Source organism: Cydia splendana, chromosome 3 (assembly GCF_910591565.1).
Source record: "Cydia splendana chromosome 3, ilCydSple1.2, whole genome shotgun sequence".
Taxonomy (NCBI): domain Eukaryota; kingdom Metazoa; phylum Arthropoda; class Insecta; order Lepidoptera; family Tortricidae; genus Cydia; species Cydia splendana.
Window position 1 is genome coordinate 11556723 of NC_085962.1, and position 24163 is coordinate 11580885.

General features: G+C 35.4%; 1 protein-coding gene across 3 annotated transcripts in view; it reads left to right on the forward strand.

Annotated features, from left to right (window-relative positions):
- The window catches only part of LOC134806791 (nephrin-like), a 174829-nt gene that overhangs the window by 51389 nt on the left and 99277 nt on the right, over positions 1–24163 (forward strand). For all 3 annotated transcript variants that reach the window (XM_063780148.1, XM_063780149.1, XM_063780150.1), the window contains one exon: positions 4796–4966. In XM_063780148.1, coding sequence (XP_063636218.1) covers positions 4891–4966 — 76 coding nt within the window. In that variant the 5' untranslated portion in view covers positions 4796–4890. The remainder of the gene's footprint in view (positions 1–4795; positions 4967–24163) is intronic.

Here is a 24163-nt window from a genome sequence, read left to right on the forward strand (position 1 = left end):
CTTGCGATGCATTTCTGCGTTTGCACGATTCGTCGGGTGCTGAGATATGTAAAAATTGATTCTTTCCTTAACCTTAACTTTTACTTAGATATTTGAATCTAGTTTATGAATGTAAAATTTACAGTTATTAAATCGCTTAACTTTATTGAGAAGTAGTAACTTAAGACGAAAGTGGACGTACGGCCCGAAACATTATTGAAAATATTATGATACAATTTGGTGTATATCAACCACAACTATGCCCCTTCGTTTGATTTAGATTTTTTAATTATTACAAGAGTTACGAGCATTTAAAATAACCTTTATTCTTTCTTTTTATTTGTCTGTTTTGACATTTAGCTGTGATATCAGTTAGCCGCGACCACGACCAGTGAAACCTGTGTCGAAACGTCGGTAAATAAAGAAAATAAAATAAATTCGCGAGAGACCCGTCTATAAAATATGTGAGTTAATATGTGTTCAAAACGCGAAAGTTTTCAATATTAAATTGCATATCGGCCAGTTTATTTAGGTACAGTATTTCCATTAGTTAGGAAACTAGCTAAAATATCCTTAAGCTGTTGTTTCCTGGTTGTCATTAAGTATTTTCATTACATCACTTTGGCTAAGTGTACCCTGGGGGGCCGCAGTTGTGGGGTCCAGCATTTACTTGAATTTTTAACATCTTCTGTAATGCTTTCGTGAAAGTTATAAAAGGTCGGCTGAGTGTCTCAAACTCTTGAAGGCTCGAGTGCTTGCACGAATTTAAAAATAGCGTCTTTTTAGTGCTTTTGAAGAGTTGATCAAGCGTTTTTTTTTGATATACCTATTGACAACTATTTGTAATACCTACGGTATATCTCTTCCATTGTAAACAGCGTGGAAATCGGGAACACACAAATATTCCGAAATATGTTTTTCCAACTTTCATAACCTCGATTTTCATAATCTCGTTTTTTTATATGTCCGAAATATCAAAATTACGACTTTGTAAACCACGAAAGAAGAAAATCACGACTGTGTTATTTCCGAATACCTACTTAAAATCCGATTTTCATATGGACGAAAACTTAAAGTTCCGATTTAGAAAAAATCCGAAGATATTTTTTCCGAATTTGTCTATTCCGAAAAATAATTGACTGATCGGAAATAAATTAATTCGGTATTCAGAAATTCGATCTTTTGTAAACTCGGAATAATGACATTCGTGATTTTCAAAAGAAGACTTAAACGCACTTTTTTAAGTCTAACTAACCAAAATCCGAATCGGAGCACCCCACTATCCACGTGGTCTTGTCTGTCCTACCCCTAGAGTGTATGTAAAAAGCCGGAGGCGCAGAGGGGAAGCAGTCCATGTGCCTGCGCTTTGCTACGCAAGGGCGAAGAGGCTGCTATGCCCGTAGTGCTGGAGCAGATGCTCCGTAGATGCCCGTAGCGCCCAACAAAAAAACTGTTGTCAGTAGTAAAGTGGCTTAGGTTAGGTTAGAACTGCAACCCCACGAAAACAAACTGTTGCCAGAAAAGTGGGTTAGGTTAGGTTAGAACTGCGACCTCACGAAAACGAACTATTGCCAGAAAAGTGGGTTAGGATAGGTTAAAACTGCGTCCCCCAAGAAAACGAACTGTTGTCTGAAAAGTGGGTTAAGTTAGGTTAGAACTGCAACCCCCAAGAAAACGAACTGTTGCCAGAAAAGTGGGTTAGGTTAGGTTAGAACTGCAACCCCACGAAAACAAAAAGTGTTGCCTGAAGGGTGGGTTAGGTTAGGTTAGAACTGCGACCCCCAAGAAAACGAACTGTTGCCAGAAAAGTGGGTTAGGTTAGGTTAGAACTGCGACCCCATGAAAACCAACTGTTGGTCGCCGAAGGCGACCAGCAAGCCGAAGCTGCGGAGGTGAGCATTTATTGTGCCTGCGCTTTGATACGCAAGGGCGAAGGGGCTGCTTTGCCCGTAGCGCCGGAGCAGATGCGGAGCACGAATCGATAAATTCGGAATTAAAAAAAATGGGGATATTTAAAATAGGAGTCACGTGGAATCGGAATTCAAATTTTCGGAATAATGGTATTTCGGAATTTTTTTATTTCAAAAATCGTAAATGTTAAATTCGGTGTTTATCACTATCGGAATTTTCATATTCGGAATTATGTGGTTCGGAATTTAAAAAAATCGTCTTTTATACACTTTCGTGATTTTCATCGTTCGTAATTACTACAGTCGGGATTTTGATGGGTCGAGCATTTAAAAAACGGAATAATAAAATTCGATATTCCAAAATTCGGCATAAAATATTTCGGAATTATGTAGTGTACCCGTGGAAATCGCGTGTATTGTTTTTTGCTGCATGTTGGTATTAAGAAGGATAACATTTTTGTAACACGCGTTTAATTAATAAACGGTATACCCATTTAAAATTGAATTAAATAAGCCTATTATTAATAAACTAATAGATATAACACACCACACTTAGGGTGGTCCTTATTTCATCATCATCATATCAGCCAGAGGACGTCCACTGCTGGACATAGGCCTCCCCCAAAGAGTGCCACAATGACCGGTCTTGCGCCACCCGCATCCAGCGGACTCCCGCGACCTTTACCAGGTCGTCAGTCCACCTTGTGGGGGGTCTACCCACGTTGCGCCTTCCGGTACGTGGTCGCCACTCGAGAACCTTTCCGCCTCAACGGCCATCGGTCCTACGGGCAATGTACCCCGCCCACTGCCACTTAAGTTTAGCGATTCGGAGGGCTATATCGGTTACTTTGGTTCTGCTGCGGATGGCCTCATTTCTGATGCGATCACGCAGAGAGACTCCAAGCATAGCCCTCTCCATTGCCCTTTGGGTGACTTTGAGCCTTCTTATGAGGCACACAGTAAGCGGCCACGTTTCAGTTCCATATGTCATCACTGGCAACACACACTGGTCGAAGACTTTCGTCTTGAGACACTGCGGAATATTGGACAAAAAGAGGTCCTTATTTATCGAAGTTATATTTTCCTACGGGATACCCTCTTAATGTAAAAGGTACCACTAAAAACCAAAGTAATTTATTTCTGATTTTTTTAATAAATTTTAGGGGTCACTGTCGGTTTTTTTTTTTCATTTTATTATTATTTTTCATTGGTAAAGTAATCCAGGGCGGCAGATACTTTTGGCACGATGTTTCATCCACTACTTTTAACGTTGACTGTACACGCACGCACGCACGGACGCACACACGCACGCACGCACGCACGCACGCACGCACGCACGCACGCACGCACGCACGCACGCACGCACGCACGCACGCACGCACGCACGAACGCACGCACGACGAACGCACGCACGCACGCACGCACGCACGCACGCACGCACGAACGCACGCACGCACGCACGCACGCACGCACGAACGCACGCACGCACGCACGCACGCACGAACGCACGCACGCACGCACGCACGCACGAACGTACGCACGCACGCACGCACGCACGTATTCACGCACTCACACACGCATGCACGCACGCACGCACGCACGCACACACACACACACACGCACGCACACACACACACACACACACACACACACACACACACTCACCACACCCACACACATTACTGACACACACTTTATAAATATGTATTTAAATCGAATTGGATGTTATTATAAAATATTACAGATCTTTAATAGTAATCACAGTTAAATTTATCTACGATTGTAAATATTACTTGTAAATTGAATATAAATTAAATTAAGTACAGTTTGTTGGTTTGTGCCCTATTTTCCAATGGAAGAGCGGTGTCTCCCGACACAAGTATCTTTATACTTAATGGGAGATTCCTGTTTTGTGTATCATGTGTTAAAACCAAATAAACTATTTTGTATTTGTATTTTGTACTATCCTCACAGTACCTTAATATAAAAAAATCAAAACACCATTTAATACGATATTTTATAAAATAATAGGTAATAAAACGTTTTAGATCTTGTTTACACTAAATAATAATACCTACATAGATAAGTCAAGCAATGATTTATGATAAAAAAAATTAACAAACATAATAATTTATCATATTAAGATGTTAGCTGACATACCTAATATTATATGACATTCAATTGATATTTGTAGGTTATAAAAACTAGGCGTGACTTTAGTCCTCGTATACTCTCTTTAACATTGTCGAGTCCTTAATACCTATTTAGCTTGAATATTAATGCCGCGCCAAGCAAATTGACTTAGTACAGTTTGGAATTTTACCAAACAAATAACTACGTTGATTAATCTATGAAATATAAAGTGTAAGGTAAATGAATGACAAGTAGTGGAACATTAATAAAGGCAACAGAAAGGGAATGTTAGTTTGGGCTAGGACTAAAGAAAAATACCGTAACGATAATAAAATAATAAAATCATAATGATAGTTTATACTTACACTATAATTATAATTATTAAATATATCAAACATTATCAAATAAGCAGTGTGTAAATATTACGTTATCTTACTAATTTAATATTAAATAATTATTTTATTAAAGTTCAGTTTTTTTAAGGATCTACTAACGAGCTAACGACACGCAAAGATATAGTATTATAAATATCCTTACGCAAACACACACACACACAAATCACGTAAACCTAAATGTTGATAAAATGTTTAAACAGCTGTTCCTAAGTTAGGTTCGCCTTTAAACCTACTTCAGATAGGTACATAAACAATGACTTGGTCTAAAGTTACAATTAAGTCGTCAATTATGGAAGTAAATAGCCTCTGTTATTTCAAAGTTTAGTAGCTACCCAGGAAGAATTCAAGCAAATTATCAATTTGACTCCGTTGTTTCAGGGAGGCGAGGACGCGCAAACAATCCCAGTGAAAATGTAATCTCATAGATTTTGGAAGGTGTCTGATTAATTATTTTAAAACCTGTTTGCTGGAGGATGGAGTGGTTTCGGTCAAGCCCAGCAAGAGCCCTTTCCTTGTGGACTTTGTTGATCTGCAGCTTCAATATCGCAGGTTAGTATTATAATTATAACCGTACACACTTTGATAACAAAAAAAAAAGCCATAAAAAGAGAAACAGAAGAAGATAAATAAGGATGAAGGCTGATTCGAATTTAAAAATTAATGATGATTCGATCTCGTTCGAGTATCACGCTCATGATTAGCCATGCTAATGCTAGCGAGATGCGTAGCGAGTAATAACATAATGTATTTTTCACCTCAGCAGCTCGAACAAGGGCACTTTGCTTCGTAAAAACAGTGAGCAAAATGCGATTTTGCTCACTGAGTGAGACAAAATGACATTCAAGTGACCTTTATAGTCAAATGTCATTTCAACATGCGGGGTCTATACAAGATCGAAATACTTGGGTTCTATTATCTCTGTCCCTTTCACACTGTTAGCAAAAAGAAACAGACAAAAAAAGTTAAAACGACATTCATCGCTATATTGACGGTTTATAATAATAGACCCCCGAAAAACTTCAGACCGCATTCGTTCCAAACCACATACGAGTATGAATTCTTAATAATAAATTAATAAAAATAAAGTTGTAGATTTGATAAAAACTAATAAAATACTATATTTTAGGTATTTTATTGTACAGTTAAAATAATTAACTCAAAAAATATACAGATTATCATGCAAAATTAATTATTTTACTTTTAAGAATTTCTACCATAGTTGACAAATAGGACGTATCCGCAATTCGGACCGTATCATACACATTTTTTTTTACAAAAAAAAGTTGTCGTTTGAAGTGTCAGTTGGTGGTTATTTCCATATATTATTTTACTGAAATTTATTATTAAGTTTTGTTTTTGTGTTCGATTGCGGTAATTAAACTTAACTGTTTATATATCATAAGAAAACATAAGTGCAGTGATGAAGAAGGATTACATTTTTCAAGTTGCCTAATAGGTATGTTCTCACTGCTGAGATGAAAATTTTTGTGTACTACACGAGATCAAAGTTATTTACATCTCGTGCGCTTTTGAGTCCCTTACTAGCTCAAGATTCTAAATAAGATTCACTCGCTACGCTCGTGAATCTACTATAGAATCTTTCGCTTGCACGGGACTCAAAATAAGCACTCGAAGAAATATCAAACTTTGATCTCTAGTTGTACAAATAACTATATAACCACATATAAATTAATTTAAGTAATAATATCAAAGATTTAGAAAATCCGAATATCACTAAAACAATATGATTTTCGTGACTGTTATAATGAATCTAAAATTAAAAACAATGTAACATATATTATGCTGTTTCGTCAATTTGGTCATTGTAATACATTATACCAGAGTCAAGTAAATAAAGAAGACTGACAACCCACACGCACTGACTGACTGACTGACTGACTAACAACGTCGCGAGATGTTGTCCTGCGGGCTCAGCACGGTTCCATTTTTATCGACTATCACTATGCGCGTCCCTTTCGCACTTACATACTTGTTAGAACGTGACAGGCATGGTGACAAGGGATAAAAACGCGACCGTGCTAAGCCGCCTGGATGACATTGAATATTATTTTTACGTTTTAGTTTGTTGCAGGTGAATACTGCCACCCTACTGCTTGTAATTCCAAAACCTAAAAATGAATTTAACTGACTTCAGTTATAGTCATAACAGTAGATTTTAACCTTACTAAAGCATTTTGAGGCATTATAAAATGTTTAAAAATGTTATACGTAGATGGTGCAATAATAGTTAAAAGGTACCTACGCGTGGAACGCAGTGTTGTATTGTATGGTGGTAGCCCGTCTTGAATATTTGCTAGTCTCTGATTATACTTAAAAGCTTAAATACGGCTTTTAATATGAGGATAGATAGTTGAATATATGGAAAACATCTATAACTAACAAACACAGCAACAAAGTATCCGTGCTAATTACCAAAAAAACAAATATCACTTTTGTATGAAGGTTCGCTGAATTTATCCTAAATTTTAGGATAAGTTGCAGTTTAAAAAGTTGTCAATAAAACTGACTATTTATATGAAGTACACTATTTTAAATATTATTGAAAATAAACGTGTGCTCATCTGTGTTGTAGATTGGTACAATTATATAGCACCCGAATGGATGATCGATTTTGATATGATGTAGCGTTTTTCTTGTTTGAGTTACCTTTGAGACAGACAAGGGAATATTTTATCAGAAAACCGATTCTGATTTAACAATTTGTTAAGATTTCGAAATTGTTTTGATACGACCTTGAGTCGTGTCATGAGTCGAGAGCAGCTCGCGCGCGATTGATTTGTGCTCGCGAAATGGAATCAGATTCGTGTGAATTACCCATCTCACCGGTGAAGTGTGAACACTTGAACAGCCGATAATCGGCGATTGACATAATATGCATCTTTACCTCTACTACTATCTAATATCTCTTTTGTTCTCCTCACGCACGTTTCACGCGAAAGAAATTTATTTTCTCTAGAAAGTGCGTTTATCTTACATATAGTTGATGGCTGCTCGTTTTATCTCCGCTAGTCGGATTTTTTCCACGGGTAGCAGTTTCGCATCATCAAAAATAACGGCGGCCAGAAATCTAAACATGTGTGAAAACACTCGTGAGTGTTGTATAGAAGTTTAGCACGAACGCGAATTATCAATTTTTGAGTTAGACCAAGAAAAGTCTGCAGCTATTTTGATAGCCCACGCAGTGCAACTGTTATTTACACGTCATAGTTTTATAGAAGTCTGACGTTTGAAATGACACTTGCACTGCGTGGGCTATCAAAATCGCAGCAGACTCTGTCTGACTCTAGAAATCTGTTTTCGTTGTAATTATCAGATTAGCAATTTTAAGCATATAATGGAGGCTGTGGGGTTTATCCAGTTTTTTGCCAAAATAGTAGGTATCTCTGTCTGTAGGTACCTATTTACACGTGTACCGTGAACTATTTTGATGAAGGAAAACAAAATAAGGAAATTGACTCAGAACTTGTTTGTCATTGTGTTTTTTTTTTGTTAAGATTAACATTCGTTTATTTTATGCTAACTTTAGTGTTAATAAAATCTTAATGCGAAACTCATAAAATATGAATAATAATTCGTTAGTGTTCGTACATTTCGGTACCTATTTACCTGTCTTTTCGCTATTCCAACCTGTATGTGATGTGTTACCACATTATGTCATAGATCAATCACTCAGCACGCCACACGGCGCGAATTAATGAACCGCGCCTTTTGCGATGAGGCAATTAGGTTATTGAAGTAATTATTTATAACTACTGTGTGGAGCTTTTAGCCAAGCTTACTTATTTGACTCGCATCAAAAATTGCTACGTGATTTTAATGCAGAGTTGCAGACTACACATAATTATATTAACTACGCCTTTTTTTAGTTTTTATTACTAAGAACCTGCTGACCGTCTGTCTGTTTGTCTGTCGCCAGGCTGTACCTCATGAACCGTAATAGACTAGACAGTTGAATTTTTCACAGATGGATTTCTGTTGCCGCTATAACAAAAAATACTAAAAACAGAATAAAATAAATATTTAAGTGGAGGTCCCATAAAACTAACGTAATTTTTATGCGGTTTTTTGCGAAATGGTACGGTACCCTTCGTGCGCGAGTCCGACTCGCACTTGGCCGGTTTTATTTGTTTCAAAATTGCGTTAGAAATACAGGTATCTAGCCCAAAAATAAGTTGAAATTAAAAATACTTCGACATATTGTTGATGATGCACAAAAGTTTATGCATCAAAGCTAAAGAATATTATTTTTAAGTTTTGTTTTAGTTAAATGATGTTAGTTTAAACATTTTAATGACTTTTTTTAAATACCTACGTGTAGGTTTAGAAAAATATTTCTAAAAAATATTTGTTAATGTTTTTTGGGCTATTCTGTAGTTGTTTGTGCACAATATTGTTTTGTTGTGAATGCTGATTTAGAGCACCAAGGTAGCATTTTACTCTGGATAACGAGGTGAAAATAAACTTTTAAAAGTGGCCAGAATAGCTAAGCAGTTGGACACGACAAAGGCATGGAGCCCGATTTAATTCGCTTTTAATTTCTTGTTATGTCAGTGACATTTATGGCCCAGAAATTTTACTATTGACCATGAACCGGTAACCTATACTTAAAGCAATTAAACATTTATAACCATTCCATGGTCGTATTTACGAAGGCAGAAAAGGAAACTAATGATATTCTTTAGAAGTCGATTTGAGATCCATTAGTAAAACTAACACGCCAGCTTTAAATTATAGTCTTTATGAATCATTATTATAAAGTTGGTAATGCCAAAAGGCGCGATTTGGGGAATGATTTAGAGATTCACTAGATATGAAATAGTAAAGATATGTGACGTTCCACGGGAAAAGGTACCTTATGGCGACTGGCGCTCACGCTATTATTAACGCCGCTCCAATATTCAGCCGGGGCAATGGTACCTTTTGCCGTGAAACGTCACATATCTTTACTATTTCATATCTAATGAATCTCTAAATCATTTTCCGAATCGCGCCGAAAGTCAGGTATGAAAATGTGTGCAACAGTGAGCGTAGAAGAATATTTTCCTTGGGTTTTGGGCCCGCATGTTTGAATTAGGTTTTCATAAAGTAGAAAACTCCTTTTTACAAATTTACAGTAATTGCACAAAGAAAAGTATGCGAGCATTCCAGTTACAAAGATATACTTGGGTAGGAAGGTGTGATGCATTCAACTCGAAAAAGTATAAAAAACTTTAAATAGTAGGCAAGATAACAAATTTTGACGACATTTCTCTCTATCACACTTAACCCGTTTAAGGACATTGAGGTTAAATAAGGAACTTGAGCTTAACTAAGGTTTTTGAGCTTTTAAATATCTACTACTACTACTATTTAAGGATGAACGCTTAAACGCTGAAATATTTCCCGTGTAGGCTTTCGGTCTTTCTTTCGGTCGGGGATAAGATCAGATTTTTCCGTATGTCCAATTTCATCACTGCCTGATTCTTCAAACAAAAACGTCACTTTTGATACTGACACATCTAATCCATATCGTTTCTAGATCTTGTAATTGACGTATCTTAAAGTTCGAATCCGCGTTTCTTTTGGCATGTTCGTGACACTTAAGTACTTATCTACTCAAGCAGACGGAAGTAGGAGTGCCTATTAAGCATAGATTTATAAGGCATAGATCGAGTGTTCGTACATCCCTAGTGAAGCCATTTCAAGGGCGACGTCACGTCGCACTCGTGTCACCGTATTCGATCGGCCCTGGCAGTACTCAAGGTCACGTTGGTTTGTATACACCTCCCGTTTAAAAATCAAAAACACAGGAAAAATGGTTGTTTGTGCATTGAATGGGTGTCACAACGCATCATATCATAAAAACAAACCGACTTACATTACATTTCACGCGTAAGTATAGAGTTTAATGTGATATTTTTACGTAATCGTAACTACAAAAATCCAATGTTTCGCCAGCCGCCATTTCTTATAAATGTTGACAGTGTAGTGAATATTTTTTCCTCAAAATGGGACATGACGTTTACATTCTAAAATGAATACGCTTAATTGAAGTTCCTTGTATAATTATATAAAAATTACATATTTTTAAATATTTCATTTTTTTATTTCAAATTATGTAGTAATTTTATGCACATTATAAATAAAAAAATTTAAAAATGTATCAATTTTTTTATTTAAACCTTATTTCACAAAGGCGGGAAATGCAAAATTCCTTAAATAAACATAAAAAGCTTTTGCTATTAAATCTACACACAAATTATTAATAACCAAGTGTTAAGGATGTTGTTAAATCCCCCATTTTGAGGGAAATATCTATATACTGGCAACACGTTTTCGTATATGTGTGTGTGTTGCTGAGCGTAAAACACGAGCCTCCCACGCACACATCGATCGTGTTTCGGCTTCACTTTTGGCAGGTTAGCCGTATGGGGCCTATCTGTCTATGCGTTATTAGTTTAAGCTATTAAGTTTAACTGGGTGTCAGACCTAAAAGTTGCATTACTTATTATATGTGGTATTATACCGTACCTAATTCTTTTAACGGTTGCGCATTGGCCGTTAAGTCACAAGTAATAAGGTGGTAATAAGTGGAAGTGAGCGGTGTGTGGTGGGTGGTAAAAACGAGAGATATATATACCTGTAGTGGTAGGTCGGAGACGGTTTTAACATCAACAAATCGAAATGTTAACGTTGAAGTCATCAAGTTGTTAAAAAATAGTTGAATGGTTGACCTCATAAACCAGTACCTAGATGATTGGTTGATCGTGTCGACTAATTTTGAGAGTTCCGTACCCAAAGGGTAAAAACGGGACCCTATTACTAAGATTCCACTCCGACTGTCTGTCTGTCGTCAGGCTCATGAACCGTGACAGACAGTTGAAATTTTCACAGATTAGGTATGTATTTCTGTTGCCGCTATAAAAAATACTAAAAAGTACGGAACCCTCGGTGGGCGAGTCCAATTCGCATTTGTCCGATTTTTTGCTTCAACGTTGCGGGCACACCGCACTCTCCGTCTCGTTTTCTCTTAGCAACAACCTAATTGTTGTGTCACGCTCGCTCGAAAATTCAACGAAATGCTCATTGTCAACGCCGTGAACCGATAGTTGGGTCTACTCAAATATTGACTTTACTGGTTCACGTTAGATAAGAGTTCTATATTGTTTTGTGTGTAATCAACTAGTTAAATCAGTCGCACGTATCGTTCCGTTCGTTGACGAACGATCAACAGTTGAATCAACTATTTCGTTGAGTCAACGACCACCCCAAATGGTAAGATTGGTGGGTCAATATTATGTTATGAGAATATGAGCAACATAAGTACTATATAATATCGGGCGGAGGAGCTGGTCGCCAACCGTATCGGTAGACTAAGGGGGGAGGACTATGCCGGTGAGCAAAATGTTATCAGCGCGAGACTATAACTTGGAAGAGATAAAGAAGAAGAGCACACGCGCTGATCAGGTTAAGATAATGTTTGTATCGGCGTTCATTAATAATGTTACCACATTGTATATAAGCATTCATTCATATGAAATAAATTAGTCTAAGTTTACCCTCCAAAGGTACTTTCATCAATCGCTGGTCTCAAAATTAACCACAGCACTTCTCTTTTAACATAGTTATACAACGTTGCATATAATACGTGATCTTCAAGTAAATAAATACCACTAATGTTGATATGAGATATACGAGAAGTCGAAATACTGCATTTCATGCACTCTAAAAACTTTTTATGGTCGTTTGCAGAAATAAAATGTCTATACATTGGTTTCGAATGTATTCGGAGTGGTTTCAAATGAACTCGTTGCTATTAATACAAGCTGGATTACACCCAATTAAAATTCTGTACCGGTTCAGGGCGGTTTTAATAAATCCACGACCGGAGTATTACAAATAATGAGGATATACGTGGGTAAACAATGTTCGTAACCAAATGTTATTAAATTACGCCAGGCGTGATCACAATCAATAAATCATCGGGAAGGCAACCGCGAGGCAATCTCCACAAGGTAGATATTTTAATTATCAGGAACAGGGCTGTTATTTGGCTTGGCGCTCTATAAGCCGTTCTGAAGTACCACTAGGTACTATCGTAAAGGCAACATTTATTATTTCTGCTCGGTAACGGTAAATTAATAAAGTCGATTTCATACTTTTAATTAAGAAACCTACTCAATTCAAGTAGGTGCGAGTTTACGTCTCACACAGTTGGCCACTTTGCGGAATTGCGGAAATTATTTTATATCTTATACCTTTAAACGAGCAATGCTTGTTTATTTATTTATATGTATAGATATATATTTCGAGAATCTCGGAAACGGCTCTAATGATTTCAATGAAATTTGCTATGTGAGGGTTTTTGGGGGCGAAAAATCGATCTGGCTAGGTCTTATCTCTGGGAAAACGTGCATTTTTGAGTTTTGATATGTTTTCCGAGCAAAGCATTTTGTATGTTTTTTATTGTATTTTACTGAGTATAGTTTCTAATTGTAGCTTAGTCTTCTACGTATAATATGCAATAAATCTATTTCATATGAAAACGCATCCCTAGTTGATCCTAAGCCTAAGACCTCACTTCGCTCAGTCGATATTGCTTTGGGTATTGCGAATTCAAGATCCCCAGGCATGCGGCAATGCGAATAAGTGATAATGTTTTGTCAAATGGCTATGGATGAAAAAATGGAAGATTCATCTAATTATTTGCTGGTAACATAATAGTGTTAATTATAATAATTATTATATGATGATGAGCGATGTCATATTGTTCATTCTGAAGTTATCACGACTTTTTCCTTAACTCTTTTACGCCCTGAACTAGTTTTTCAGGCTTTCTCTGCTACTGATTAACACCACCTCTCCTCCTGGATATGATGGGTTAGGGCGGGAAAAAAACATCTAAGGCGCAAGAGTGCAATTTAGACTGCGGGCAAATTTAAACTAATCGAAATATAACTACAGTCACATACAACACATATTTTTCACTATCTGGACATATATGGCACTCAAGTTGCCCCGCAGTCTAAATTGCCCTCCTGCAGCCCTGCACCTAACTTAAAGAAATTGAAAAGAAACCTTTAACTTTACTACCCGCTTCCCATAATGTTATGCTTTTCTAAGGTTTGAGAAAACTTAGTACACACACAGGCACAAACGGCAGTCAGTATTTGCTACATAGCTGACTGCACAGTGTAAAATATGTTCACTTTTATTATGTTGCTTAGTTCAATGAACTACCTAGTGTGTGTTTGGTAGTCGTGAAAGTTTGATGCTTTTAATTTTATTTTCGTGAAAGCTGCATGTCAACATCGGCTGCTTGTTTTTCAGACAAAGTCAGGAGTTATTTAGTTTTTCTCAAACATGCAATGAAATGTCGTCACTCAGGGCGTTATATCAGGCTTCGAAGTATCACGTTTAGGGCGGAGCAACTCCAGAGAACTGTAAAGGAATTTCATACAAAATTTAAGGCCTAGGCCGGGAAGTAATTTTTTTTAAATTTCCATTTCACAGATATGTGTGACACACCATCGTGGCATTCAGCCATTAAAGTGATAACACACTATCGCACCGCTTTTTAAAAAAAAACTATAGGCAGTTTATGCTTTATGGTTTGTGGTACGATTTCTTTTTTTTTTAATCTTTATAGGGCTGTATCTCCTAAACCGTGCGTCGCAGCGCAAAAATAATAAAATGTTCGTTCCTATGTAAGAAAGCCTTAATTAATATTAAAAAAAAAACACAAAAAAGAAACAAAAAAATAACAAAAAAAAAGGTTATAATGCTGTATCTCCTAAACCATACGTCGTAGCGCAAAAATAATCAAATTTTCCTTCCCCTTTAGGAAACCCCTTAATAACATTTAAAGAAACACAAGAAAAGAAAAAAAAAGAAAAAAAAAGCAAAAAAAAATTATAGGGCTGTATCTCCTAAACCATGCGTCGTAGCGCAAAAATAATAAAATGTTCGTTCCTCTGTAAGAAACCCTTAATTAATATAAAAAAAAAAACACAAAAAAGGAAAACAAAACAAAAAAAAAAATTATAATGCTGTATCTCCTAAACCGTACGTCGTAGCGCAAAAATAATCAAATTTTCGTTCCTCCTTCGGGAACCCCTTAATAACATTTAAAAAAACACAAGAAAAGAAAAAAAATAAAAAAAAAGCAAAAAAAATATTTATAGGGCTGTATCTCCTAAGCCATGCGTCGTAGCGCAAAAGTAATAAAATGTTCGTTCCTCTGTAAGAAACCCTTAATTAATATTTAAAAAAAACACACAAAAAAGGAAAACAAAATAACAAAAAAAAAACTTTATAATGCTGTATCTCCTAAACCGTACGTCTAAGCGCAAAAATAATCAAATTTTCGTTCCCCTTTCGGAAACCTCTTAATAACATTTAAAAAAACAAGAAAAGAAAGAAAAGAAAAAAAAGAAAAAAAAGCAAAAAAAAAAATTATAGGGCTGTATCTCCTAAACCATGCGTCGTAGCGCAAAAATAATAAACTGTTCGTTCCTCTGTAAGAAACCCCTAATTAATTTAAAAAAAAAATACTAAAATAAAAATACTTTATAATGCTCTTAAACCGTGCGTGGTAGCGCAAAAATAATAAAATTTTCGTTCCGCATAAGAACCCCACGCACATTAAGACATGAAACAATCATCATCATCAATTTTTATTATTATTTCATTGCATGTTTAAGAAAAGCACTATACATACCTCGGCGTGAAAAGGGGTTGTCGGCCTCATAACTATTCGACCTCACTACGTTCGGCCGTCTATATGCATTCGGCCGGCAACCCCTTACTTCCCAGCCTCTGTAGTAATGTACTATTACAGTGTCGTATTTGAACTAACAGTATGGAATATCTTTTATGGGTCATAACTGCATTTTATATTATAATCTAAAATGAAAATGCATACTTCATGTTTATCAGTGTTAACCGTAGAAAACTCGTGAAGTAGGTACAAAATATCCGTTAAATATATACCAGACGAGAGCGTGGCTTGTTTTCATTAGCGTGATTGCTCCAACCCATTTTGCAGTAAGTGTTGGATGTTAGTACCTAGTACTTAGTTTCAGGTTGCTTAGTGAAATAAATGAATGAATTTTTCTTTTTCAACACGGTCTAAGTAGGCTACTTACAATGTCTTGTGCTATGTAATCATTGACTTGAATATTACATTTATTCATGGATTTGGGTATGAAACTTCTAATGTAAGTCAATACCACTCAATACTAGCCTGTCCAAATCAATTAAAAACTGTGCACGATACGAGTAAAATCTGGCCATGCATGATCTGGCATACCTATCTTTATATGACATGCACATTTTTAAGCAGTTCTTTTATTTTTAATCTGTAGATATAATACTATATAATAAAAATACAGAATCCCGATTTTTAGATGTTTGTATCGTAATAACCGGTAAAGCTATATATTCATGAAATTTGGGGTTCTAGTTAGCCATGGCTCTTAATAAATCTCTCCAAATGGTTCGTGTAATATAACACACGGCCGCTGCGCCGCCAGTTTTCTGCTTTTGAACTTGGCTTGTCACGCTGCCGCGTGTCTAGAATATATAATGATTCCTCTTGCTCGAAATAACCCAACTATTAAGTTATTCTGAAAATATAAACAGGAATCTATTTAAGATGCACAACATATTCTTGTGTCTTAATTGTATCAACAGAATACCATAGCTGAGGTTTTGAAGCTTCAGGCACTTTGATAGACTTAGCACAATACGACACAACAAAGCATAGTTACGAACTACCTATACATACAAAATTGTTGTATCTAGGCAGTCTTGTTTAATCTGGAATGTCACTTTCTCAAGAATGCCTTTGTTAATGTATAGATTAATTATGTTCAATCTCTGAGGGAAATATTGAGTTTGGAAATTGTCTTACTTTGTAAATAAATACGAGTGTAGAGTACGCCCTCACTGATTTATATTAATGTACCTATGTACTTAACAAAAAACCCGACTGCTTAAAGATAATGAACTGAAAGGGGAAAAAGAAGTATAGTGATAGCGGTACAAACTGAAATTCGGGAATCAGCTGCAAATGGTGTTAAAGGTATGAAAATCGGCACGATTAATCTTTAGGCCATTTGAATCAATTTGACCCGTGGCACCAAAAAAAAAAACAAACGGAAAGGAGTTATGACGTCATCTTTTTTTTGTATGGAATGAAACAATTTTTTGTTCAGAAACCTATCGTGTGTGGTATTAAATGAAAGGGCATTTTGAGCCGGTTCTAAAAATATATCACATTATTATATTTCAGCCACTTGCATTCAATTATGGGCTCCTCCAGATACGAAACCGTTGAATTATTTTTTGTAAATTATACCTCAAGTAATACCCAATAACCTCATATCTAACCCCAAGAAATTAATTTCGAAAATATTTAGTTTTAGTATTTAAAAACAAAAAAATATTATTACAAAATATTTAGTTTTAGTATTTAAAAACAAAAAAATATTATTACAAATTGTGATCTATCAATCTATCAATGAAACGGCCTCCTAGCCTAGGCGATAGTGACCCTGCCTATGAAGCAGGAGGTCCCAGGTTCGAATCCTGGTAAGGGCATCTATTTGTGTGTTCATCATCATCATCACACAAATAAATGCCCATATACACATATATACAAGCCTTGGTAAGGGCCCTCCTGCTTCATAGGCAGGGTCACTATCGACTAGGCTAGGAGGCTGTTTCATTGATAGATTGATAGATCACAATTTGTAATAATAAAAATTAAAAAAAAAAATACTAAAACTAAATATTTTCGAAATTAATTTCTTGGGGTTAGATATGAGGATATTGGGTATTATTTAGGTATATTTTACAAAAAAATTTCTTATCTGGAGGAGCCCAAACTTGGTATGTTTTGAAAATTATTTTTATTTTAATTGAATCCAAGTGACGGAAATATAATAATGTGCTCAAAATGCCCTTTCATTTAATACCACACACGACAGGTTTCTGAACATTTTTTTTTTATTTCATACAAAAAAAAGATGACGTTATAACTCCTTTCCGTTTGTTTTTTTTTGGTGCTACGGGTCAAATTGATTCAAATGGCCTAAAGATTAATCGTGCCGATTTTCATACCTTTAACACCATTTGCAGCTGAGTTTGGTCAACCGCTAGTACTAGTATCAGAATACCTATTTATATAAAATTCGATGGAGTAATACATTAGTTATTTACGATACAAGTGCGGGAAGTAGGAAATTCCCAACGAGTGGCAATAAATTGAAACACGACCAAAGGGAGTGCTTTAAATCGACACGAGTTGCGAATTACCTATTCGCACGTGTATCGTATAACATTTTACGGTACATATGGCCCTTTAAACTTTCGAGATAGGCACTTATTGTGCTAATTACCGCTCTAGGGTGGTAAAGTAGCACCATATGTACTGTAAAAGTATATTTAACATGGTGCCATACCAGTTAAGACGCTGCATGCGGTGACAAACGTAGTTTTGGTAGATCTTTCTGTGCCAGTAGGTAACAAAGTATTATTTGTCCCCGCCTGCGGCACCTGATGTTTAATGTCAGTGCCAAGTCAAACAGTGTAAAACCATATAACACCATAACATGGTGGTCGATGCTCTTGATGCTCTTGGTGCGTTCTTCTGTTCGCTACTATTTTGGTACAAATTACTAACTGTACTCCAATTGTTATTATACTCAAATTAAAATTATTTTAAACGGGTTAGGTACTCACATATAAACGCTCGACATGTTTCGATCCAATCTCTTCTTCACGGAGCACTGCTTGACTGCACAGCTTTACTGGTCGAGGTGGTAATAATACATGAGTTACTCGTTTAAAACAATTTTAATGTTTTGTTGTTTTATTTATACCTAATTAGAATTGTCCTCCATTCTTTCTTTTCAAAATAAATGGCCACTAAGGGTTGCGTGTGCTGTTTTATCTGTATTTTGCATGAAAAAAGCCACTTGCCTTGGGCGGGTGGTAAAAAGGTGCGTGATATTTTGTCTGATACAGCGTTATTTATTGTGCCAATGTGTAATAAGTTTTATTTGAAAAAGCCGTAGATAGTTTTTTCACTTTTAATAACTTAATTACTTCAATATGTATAATTTCAAAAAAGTTTTAAGTTGTTTTGTGTTATGATATAATACAGCCTCATACCCTCGATAGTACGAATCTCAAGGGAAACGCCGAAAACTTCGTATTAACGAGGTTTCGTCTTATAGAGGGCATCGACTTAGGGAGGTTCTTATCGGTTTTTATTCGTCTTAGAGAGGTTTCGAGTTACGGGGGTAAAACGCATGAAAAATTGGTATTAGAGAGGTTATTTATACATACGCTTTAGTAACAGTTTTATTATATTCTTCGAATTACAGAGGTTTGTTGATAAATAATTTCGGGATATAGAGGTGACAAAAGAATACTTCTATTTTTTCAAGTTATAGAGGTCAAATTTCAGTTTTCGAGTTACAGAGGTAAAAATTGTACTGGTTACTTCGTCTTAATGAGGTTAAATATTTCAGGTTAAAGAGGTTTTGGGCTTTGAAGGGAAGGGAATGGCATTTTATTTCAGACATGTTAACGAGGATTTCGCCTTATCGAGGTTCGAGTTATAGAGGTTCCACTGTACTAGTACATATTATTTAATATAAGTCACCCACGCTCAAATTAGTATTCGAATTTTTTTTTGTAAGTTTAAATTAAAATAAGTAATCGATAAGTTCCCTCAAGCACCCATGATATTGCCGATTTTTAGAAGCAGTTTTTATATTTTTAGCGTGTGTGCATAATTTGTTACAAATTTTTAAAGTGCATTTTAGACCTATATTCGTCATTTTTTTCGATCGAGTGAAAGTCAAAAACTCAGGATCCGAATCGATTAAGTCCCTCGAAATAGGCCTCAAGATTGCCAATTAAATTTATAGCAGCTGGATTGTGATCCAAAAAAATGCTACGACTTTTAAAATATCAGGTTCCTGAAACTACTATAATAGTTTAAGAACAGTAGGTACCTACTTGAAATATCGAACTTATAAATAAAATCCAACAAAATTCGTAAACGGAATAATAAATAAAAGCCACTTTACTCTATTCACGTTCTCGGGCCTGACAAGTGATGTTATTACGCTCGAAATAACGATGGACCTGAAAGCAATAATGATTGGGATATATAAAACTACGTTTGTTTGATCCGGAGAATTGAACGTTAAAGCAGAAGGTACGTCAAAACAAGGCAATTACATGTTCAATAGTGTCAGGCCGACTTATCACGGACAAAGGATTTTCAATTGGTCTTGTCCTTGCACGCTCGAACAGTGAAAATGTCGAAATTGCCTCCAAAACTGGGCCCACATGAAGAACTTGAATGGGTTGACAAATTAAATATTAAGGAATCACTCTCCTGTTAAGTTAGAGGGTATGACTTAATGAGTCACGTTCGTGCTTGCTCTTTTTAATCAAACAAATATGTTAATAAAAAAATGTTTTTTTTTATTTAATTACTCGTATGGCATTATTACAGATAATACAGATCTTTGTAGCATTAGGTACAAATTTACAAATAAATACCAAGTTTCTTCACCTAACGGGCTCGTTTATAATCTAATACCTAAACTGTTTTACACACAACTCCACTAAGTTGCTACGTGACACTAAAAATCATGAAAATAGTAACATATTAACGTGTATAAACATCATATATTATTAATTTATTAAATAACGCGTCTTAGTCATAAGAATTTTATTTCAATGTTTTTGATATGAAAGTTTAGAAGTTTCCCTAATTTTCGGTGAACATACATAATGTTAGGTAAGTTATAAAATAAAAACATTAAATTATGATTGACCCAAAAAACACGCTTTTAAAAGCATTATTTTCACCTTTACAAACTCAATACCATAATACTCCTCCTCAAATATATTATATATCCTTTAACCTTTTTTAGGTTATTCATCCAATTCATCCTCCCACTCGTTTGACGTAACAACGAAACTTCCTTCTCTTGGTGAGTTACAATAAGTTACTTGTGAATTATGAACACGATCATGCATATGACGCGAGCTCGCTGCGATTTCGTCACACCTCTTTTGCCTTCTCCATATTCATCATTCGCCTCAAGCCAGAACATCAAAATACGAAACTGAAATTACGTGGGTGAAATTCGAAATGCCTTAGACGCCTACTCTGTACACATGTGCTTTGTATTTGTATATAAATATTTGGAAGAATCGACACCTTCGTGTTACAAGGATAGAGAGGAGAATACACAATTAATTTTATTCGGTTTGTTCTTCGGAATACAAAATACCTAAAATATTTTAAGATGTGTTGTTATAACAACATTTATTTTTTTGAACTATCTAAGATATTTTATCATCTCTTAAAATCGTGCTTTTATTTCATTAAAGATTTTTTTATAAAAATAAAAAGGAAAAAGAGGTACAATATGTATTAAAGGTATAAAGTTAGTTTCTGCAAAAAATATTAAATTCAAACACCAAGTTTTTCTTTATAAAGATAATTAGCTATATTTTGCTTTTTTAAGTAGGTAATTTAACACACTACTTGTCACCGCTGTTGTATTCATTACCTACTTTTTAGTAAGAATTATTTATTAATGTTATTTGCTTTTAATGGATTTTCCGGTTCTCGTTGCTGAATTAGAGGTAGCCAGCTTAAAGGAGATCCTATAACAACAAATTAATTAACACGCTAAACTAATTAGGACTTTCGCTTTCCAATACACATTAATAACCCTGCTAAAGTAAGTGGCAATTAAACGAGTCGAGTTGGCCGTTGGTTGCGTGAGTTGGGAACGATACCACCATTATAATTACTCCAAGGACGTAGGTGAGTAGGTATGCGATAGGTACTAGGAGGCCAATACAAACTTACATTTGGATATCAAAATGATATATCTAAATTATGTCCTTTGAAATGAAATGAAATATTTTTGTGTGTTGAGTTTAGGTTACATAATACTTTTCAGTTCTTGTAGATTAAACCTCCAAACCCTACCATGTTGGTATACACACATTGGGCACACATGACACATACTTCTAAATTTAAAATTATTCGTATACACATATTAGGCCCAATAAAAAAAAAGTCATAACAATACAGTATAGAAATGTGACAATGTAGTTATATATAAAACATAATAGGCCTTAATCTAAATCGTTATCATTAAAAACTCAATAAGCTATAGTAACATTTGATAATCAGCCATTGCTTTGTCATTTTTCGAAAAGTGTTGAGAAGTTCTTTTGCAAGTTCGCATCATTTTGTTCTTTGTACCTAAGCGTAACCTACAACCTAAGTGTGTGTGTGTGTGTGTGTGTGTAGTGTAAGTGTAGTGTGTGTAGTGTAAGTGTACCTACTTGCATAGGTCTAAGTAAATAGTTTCAACCATCCAGAAAATTCATAATGCCTTATAGGGTTACGTAGCCAAAATGGCAAAAATTGAACTCTTACAGTTTCAATTCGAGAAAGATAGTACAAATTGAAAAAAATAAAACTGGAACCGTATTCCAGTGAATAAGTACAATAATATATGGGTAAAAATCACCTGTTAAAGCTGTTAAACGGCCGGCCACGGAGTCGGGAAATATTTGGTATGTACGTGATAGGAATGTAACCTATTGAGTTCCTTAGCGACCGAGTAGGTGGCTGATTTATTTGACCTCCCTTTTTGCTGTGATGCGTTTTATCGGAATGGAGTTTGATGTACCTTACAGATCAACCACTAATGGTTAATTCTCTAATGGAAAATAAATTGAATTTCGCCATCCCGGTCGTCGTCCGTGTTAAAGGCTGAACTGGGGCCGTAGGGTCTAAATAAGTAAAGGTATGTATTATCAAATTATCAGCTCGAAACGTGAGAACTTGGTATTCCCATGCTTTTTTTTAAAGATTAAAGGTAATCAGAATCACTTATATTATTAATCGCTCCTTTGGATCTCTATTGACATTAGATCCGCCTTACGTAAGATTAAATTTCATGGAAGATATCAAATGAATTAATCCTCCTTTAGAAGGCAAAATAACATTAGATCAGCTTTACGTAAGATTAAACATCGTGCAAAACTTCAAATGAAATCCACTTTTACATTCAGACGGTAAAATAACCGCTTGTACTTATGTCAACTGACTTACGTTTACGTTACTCAGACACATTTTTTCTCTTAGCGCTAAGTTTTGTGAAAGAAACCGAAACTAGGCTTATTGTGCACAATCGTAACTATGGAATAATGTCATTATCACAAAATAACTTTTCTAATATAATGAGATATCAAAGGATTCATACACATACAGTTGACGACTTTATTTCGATCCCAAATTTGGCTAAAAGCCCTCGGAGTAGGCACACCGGACATCGAAAGAAATACTAACGACTTACAAAGTTGATAACAGTCTGTGGAGCTGTAACGATTTCTCGAGAAATTCATTCGAGAATCGCAAAGCAGGCATAACTTTTCGCCAACACAGGTTAAAAGGTATGTTACTTATACCTACAGCTTTACAACTCTGGTAATGTATTCAGTACAGCTCTAAATCGAGCTTAAGGACAAAGAAGGGCTCCAAAGTTACCTCGGTTTGCTTAAATTGGAAACTTACAAATTCAACGTCAAAATGTTCGTGACTAACTACTTATTAAATACCAAAACGAACGTTTATGTTTAGACACCAGTATCTCGTTTAAATTGTGATTTTTAAATTCGGCTTATTAATCGTATTATAATATTCATTGATGTTAATCTTTTTGAAATACGGCTTATTGATCGTAGGTACTTATAATATTCATTGATGTTACTCTTTTTTACTTTAAAATGACGCGTATGTCTTTGATTCACTAGGTGCCACTTGGCTTTGTAAGTCTTGAAATAACACGAAATATTTAATTAGTTTTATCGTACATTTATAGGTGCCATTTAAATATCATGTAATGCTGTTTGTGTGCGTTATTATCCTTTCATCATTATTTATCAGGCACTGGTTTCGAACTTAAGTTATTAACAAATCAACTAGGTACTAGGTACAGTACCATGCATTTTAAATACCACGTCTTTAGGATAAGTGCGAATTTACGTGGTTAGGTATCCAACTATGTATGAACTGGGAAATTTGAAACGATTTAGGTGGAGTCGTGTTTCATTTGCCAGACTAACTAACGGGAACTTTCTTTGCGTGCTGATCGAAACTTGCATACATGCTGATAAGTGATAATCTAACTAATGCTCAGCGCAAACGGTCAGGTGTCAACTTGTCGTAGTTAATTAGGTGTTGTTATTTTTCTGTACTTTAGGTAATCATTTAAAATTTAAAAATTTGATAAACAGCTGTAGTATCGTTGAAAGCTCTCGTAGTAAAATTGGTATCTACCTATTCAAAAATTTATGAAGCATGGCCAATTCTGAATGATGTCATTTTATTTGTAATACAATTATATTATTTCGTATACCTATGCTCTCCTTTTGAAAGTTTCAGATTACTTAACGTAACTTAGGGATAAAATGGCCATGCAAGTAAAGAAACAAAAACCGGCCAATTCATTTAATAAACTTCCATTTTTTTTTTACTTATTGAATTTTAATCATTTATTTACATACAATATATATACAGTGGTACTACTAAACGAATTTAATAACTAGCTTAAATCTAAAATAGGCCCTTGAGGCATTGTACCAAGGATGCTGGCGGCATTTCCTCGCTGTATCGCAATGCTGATA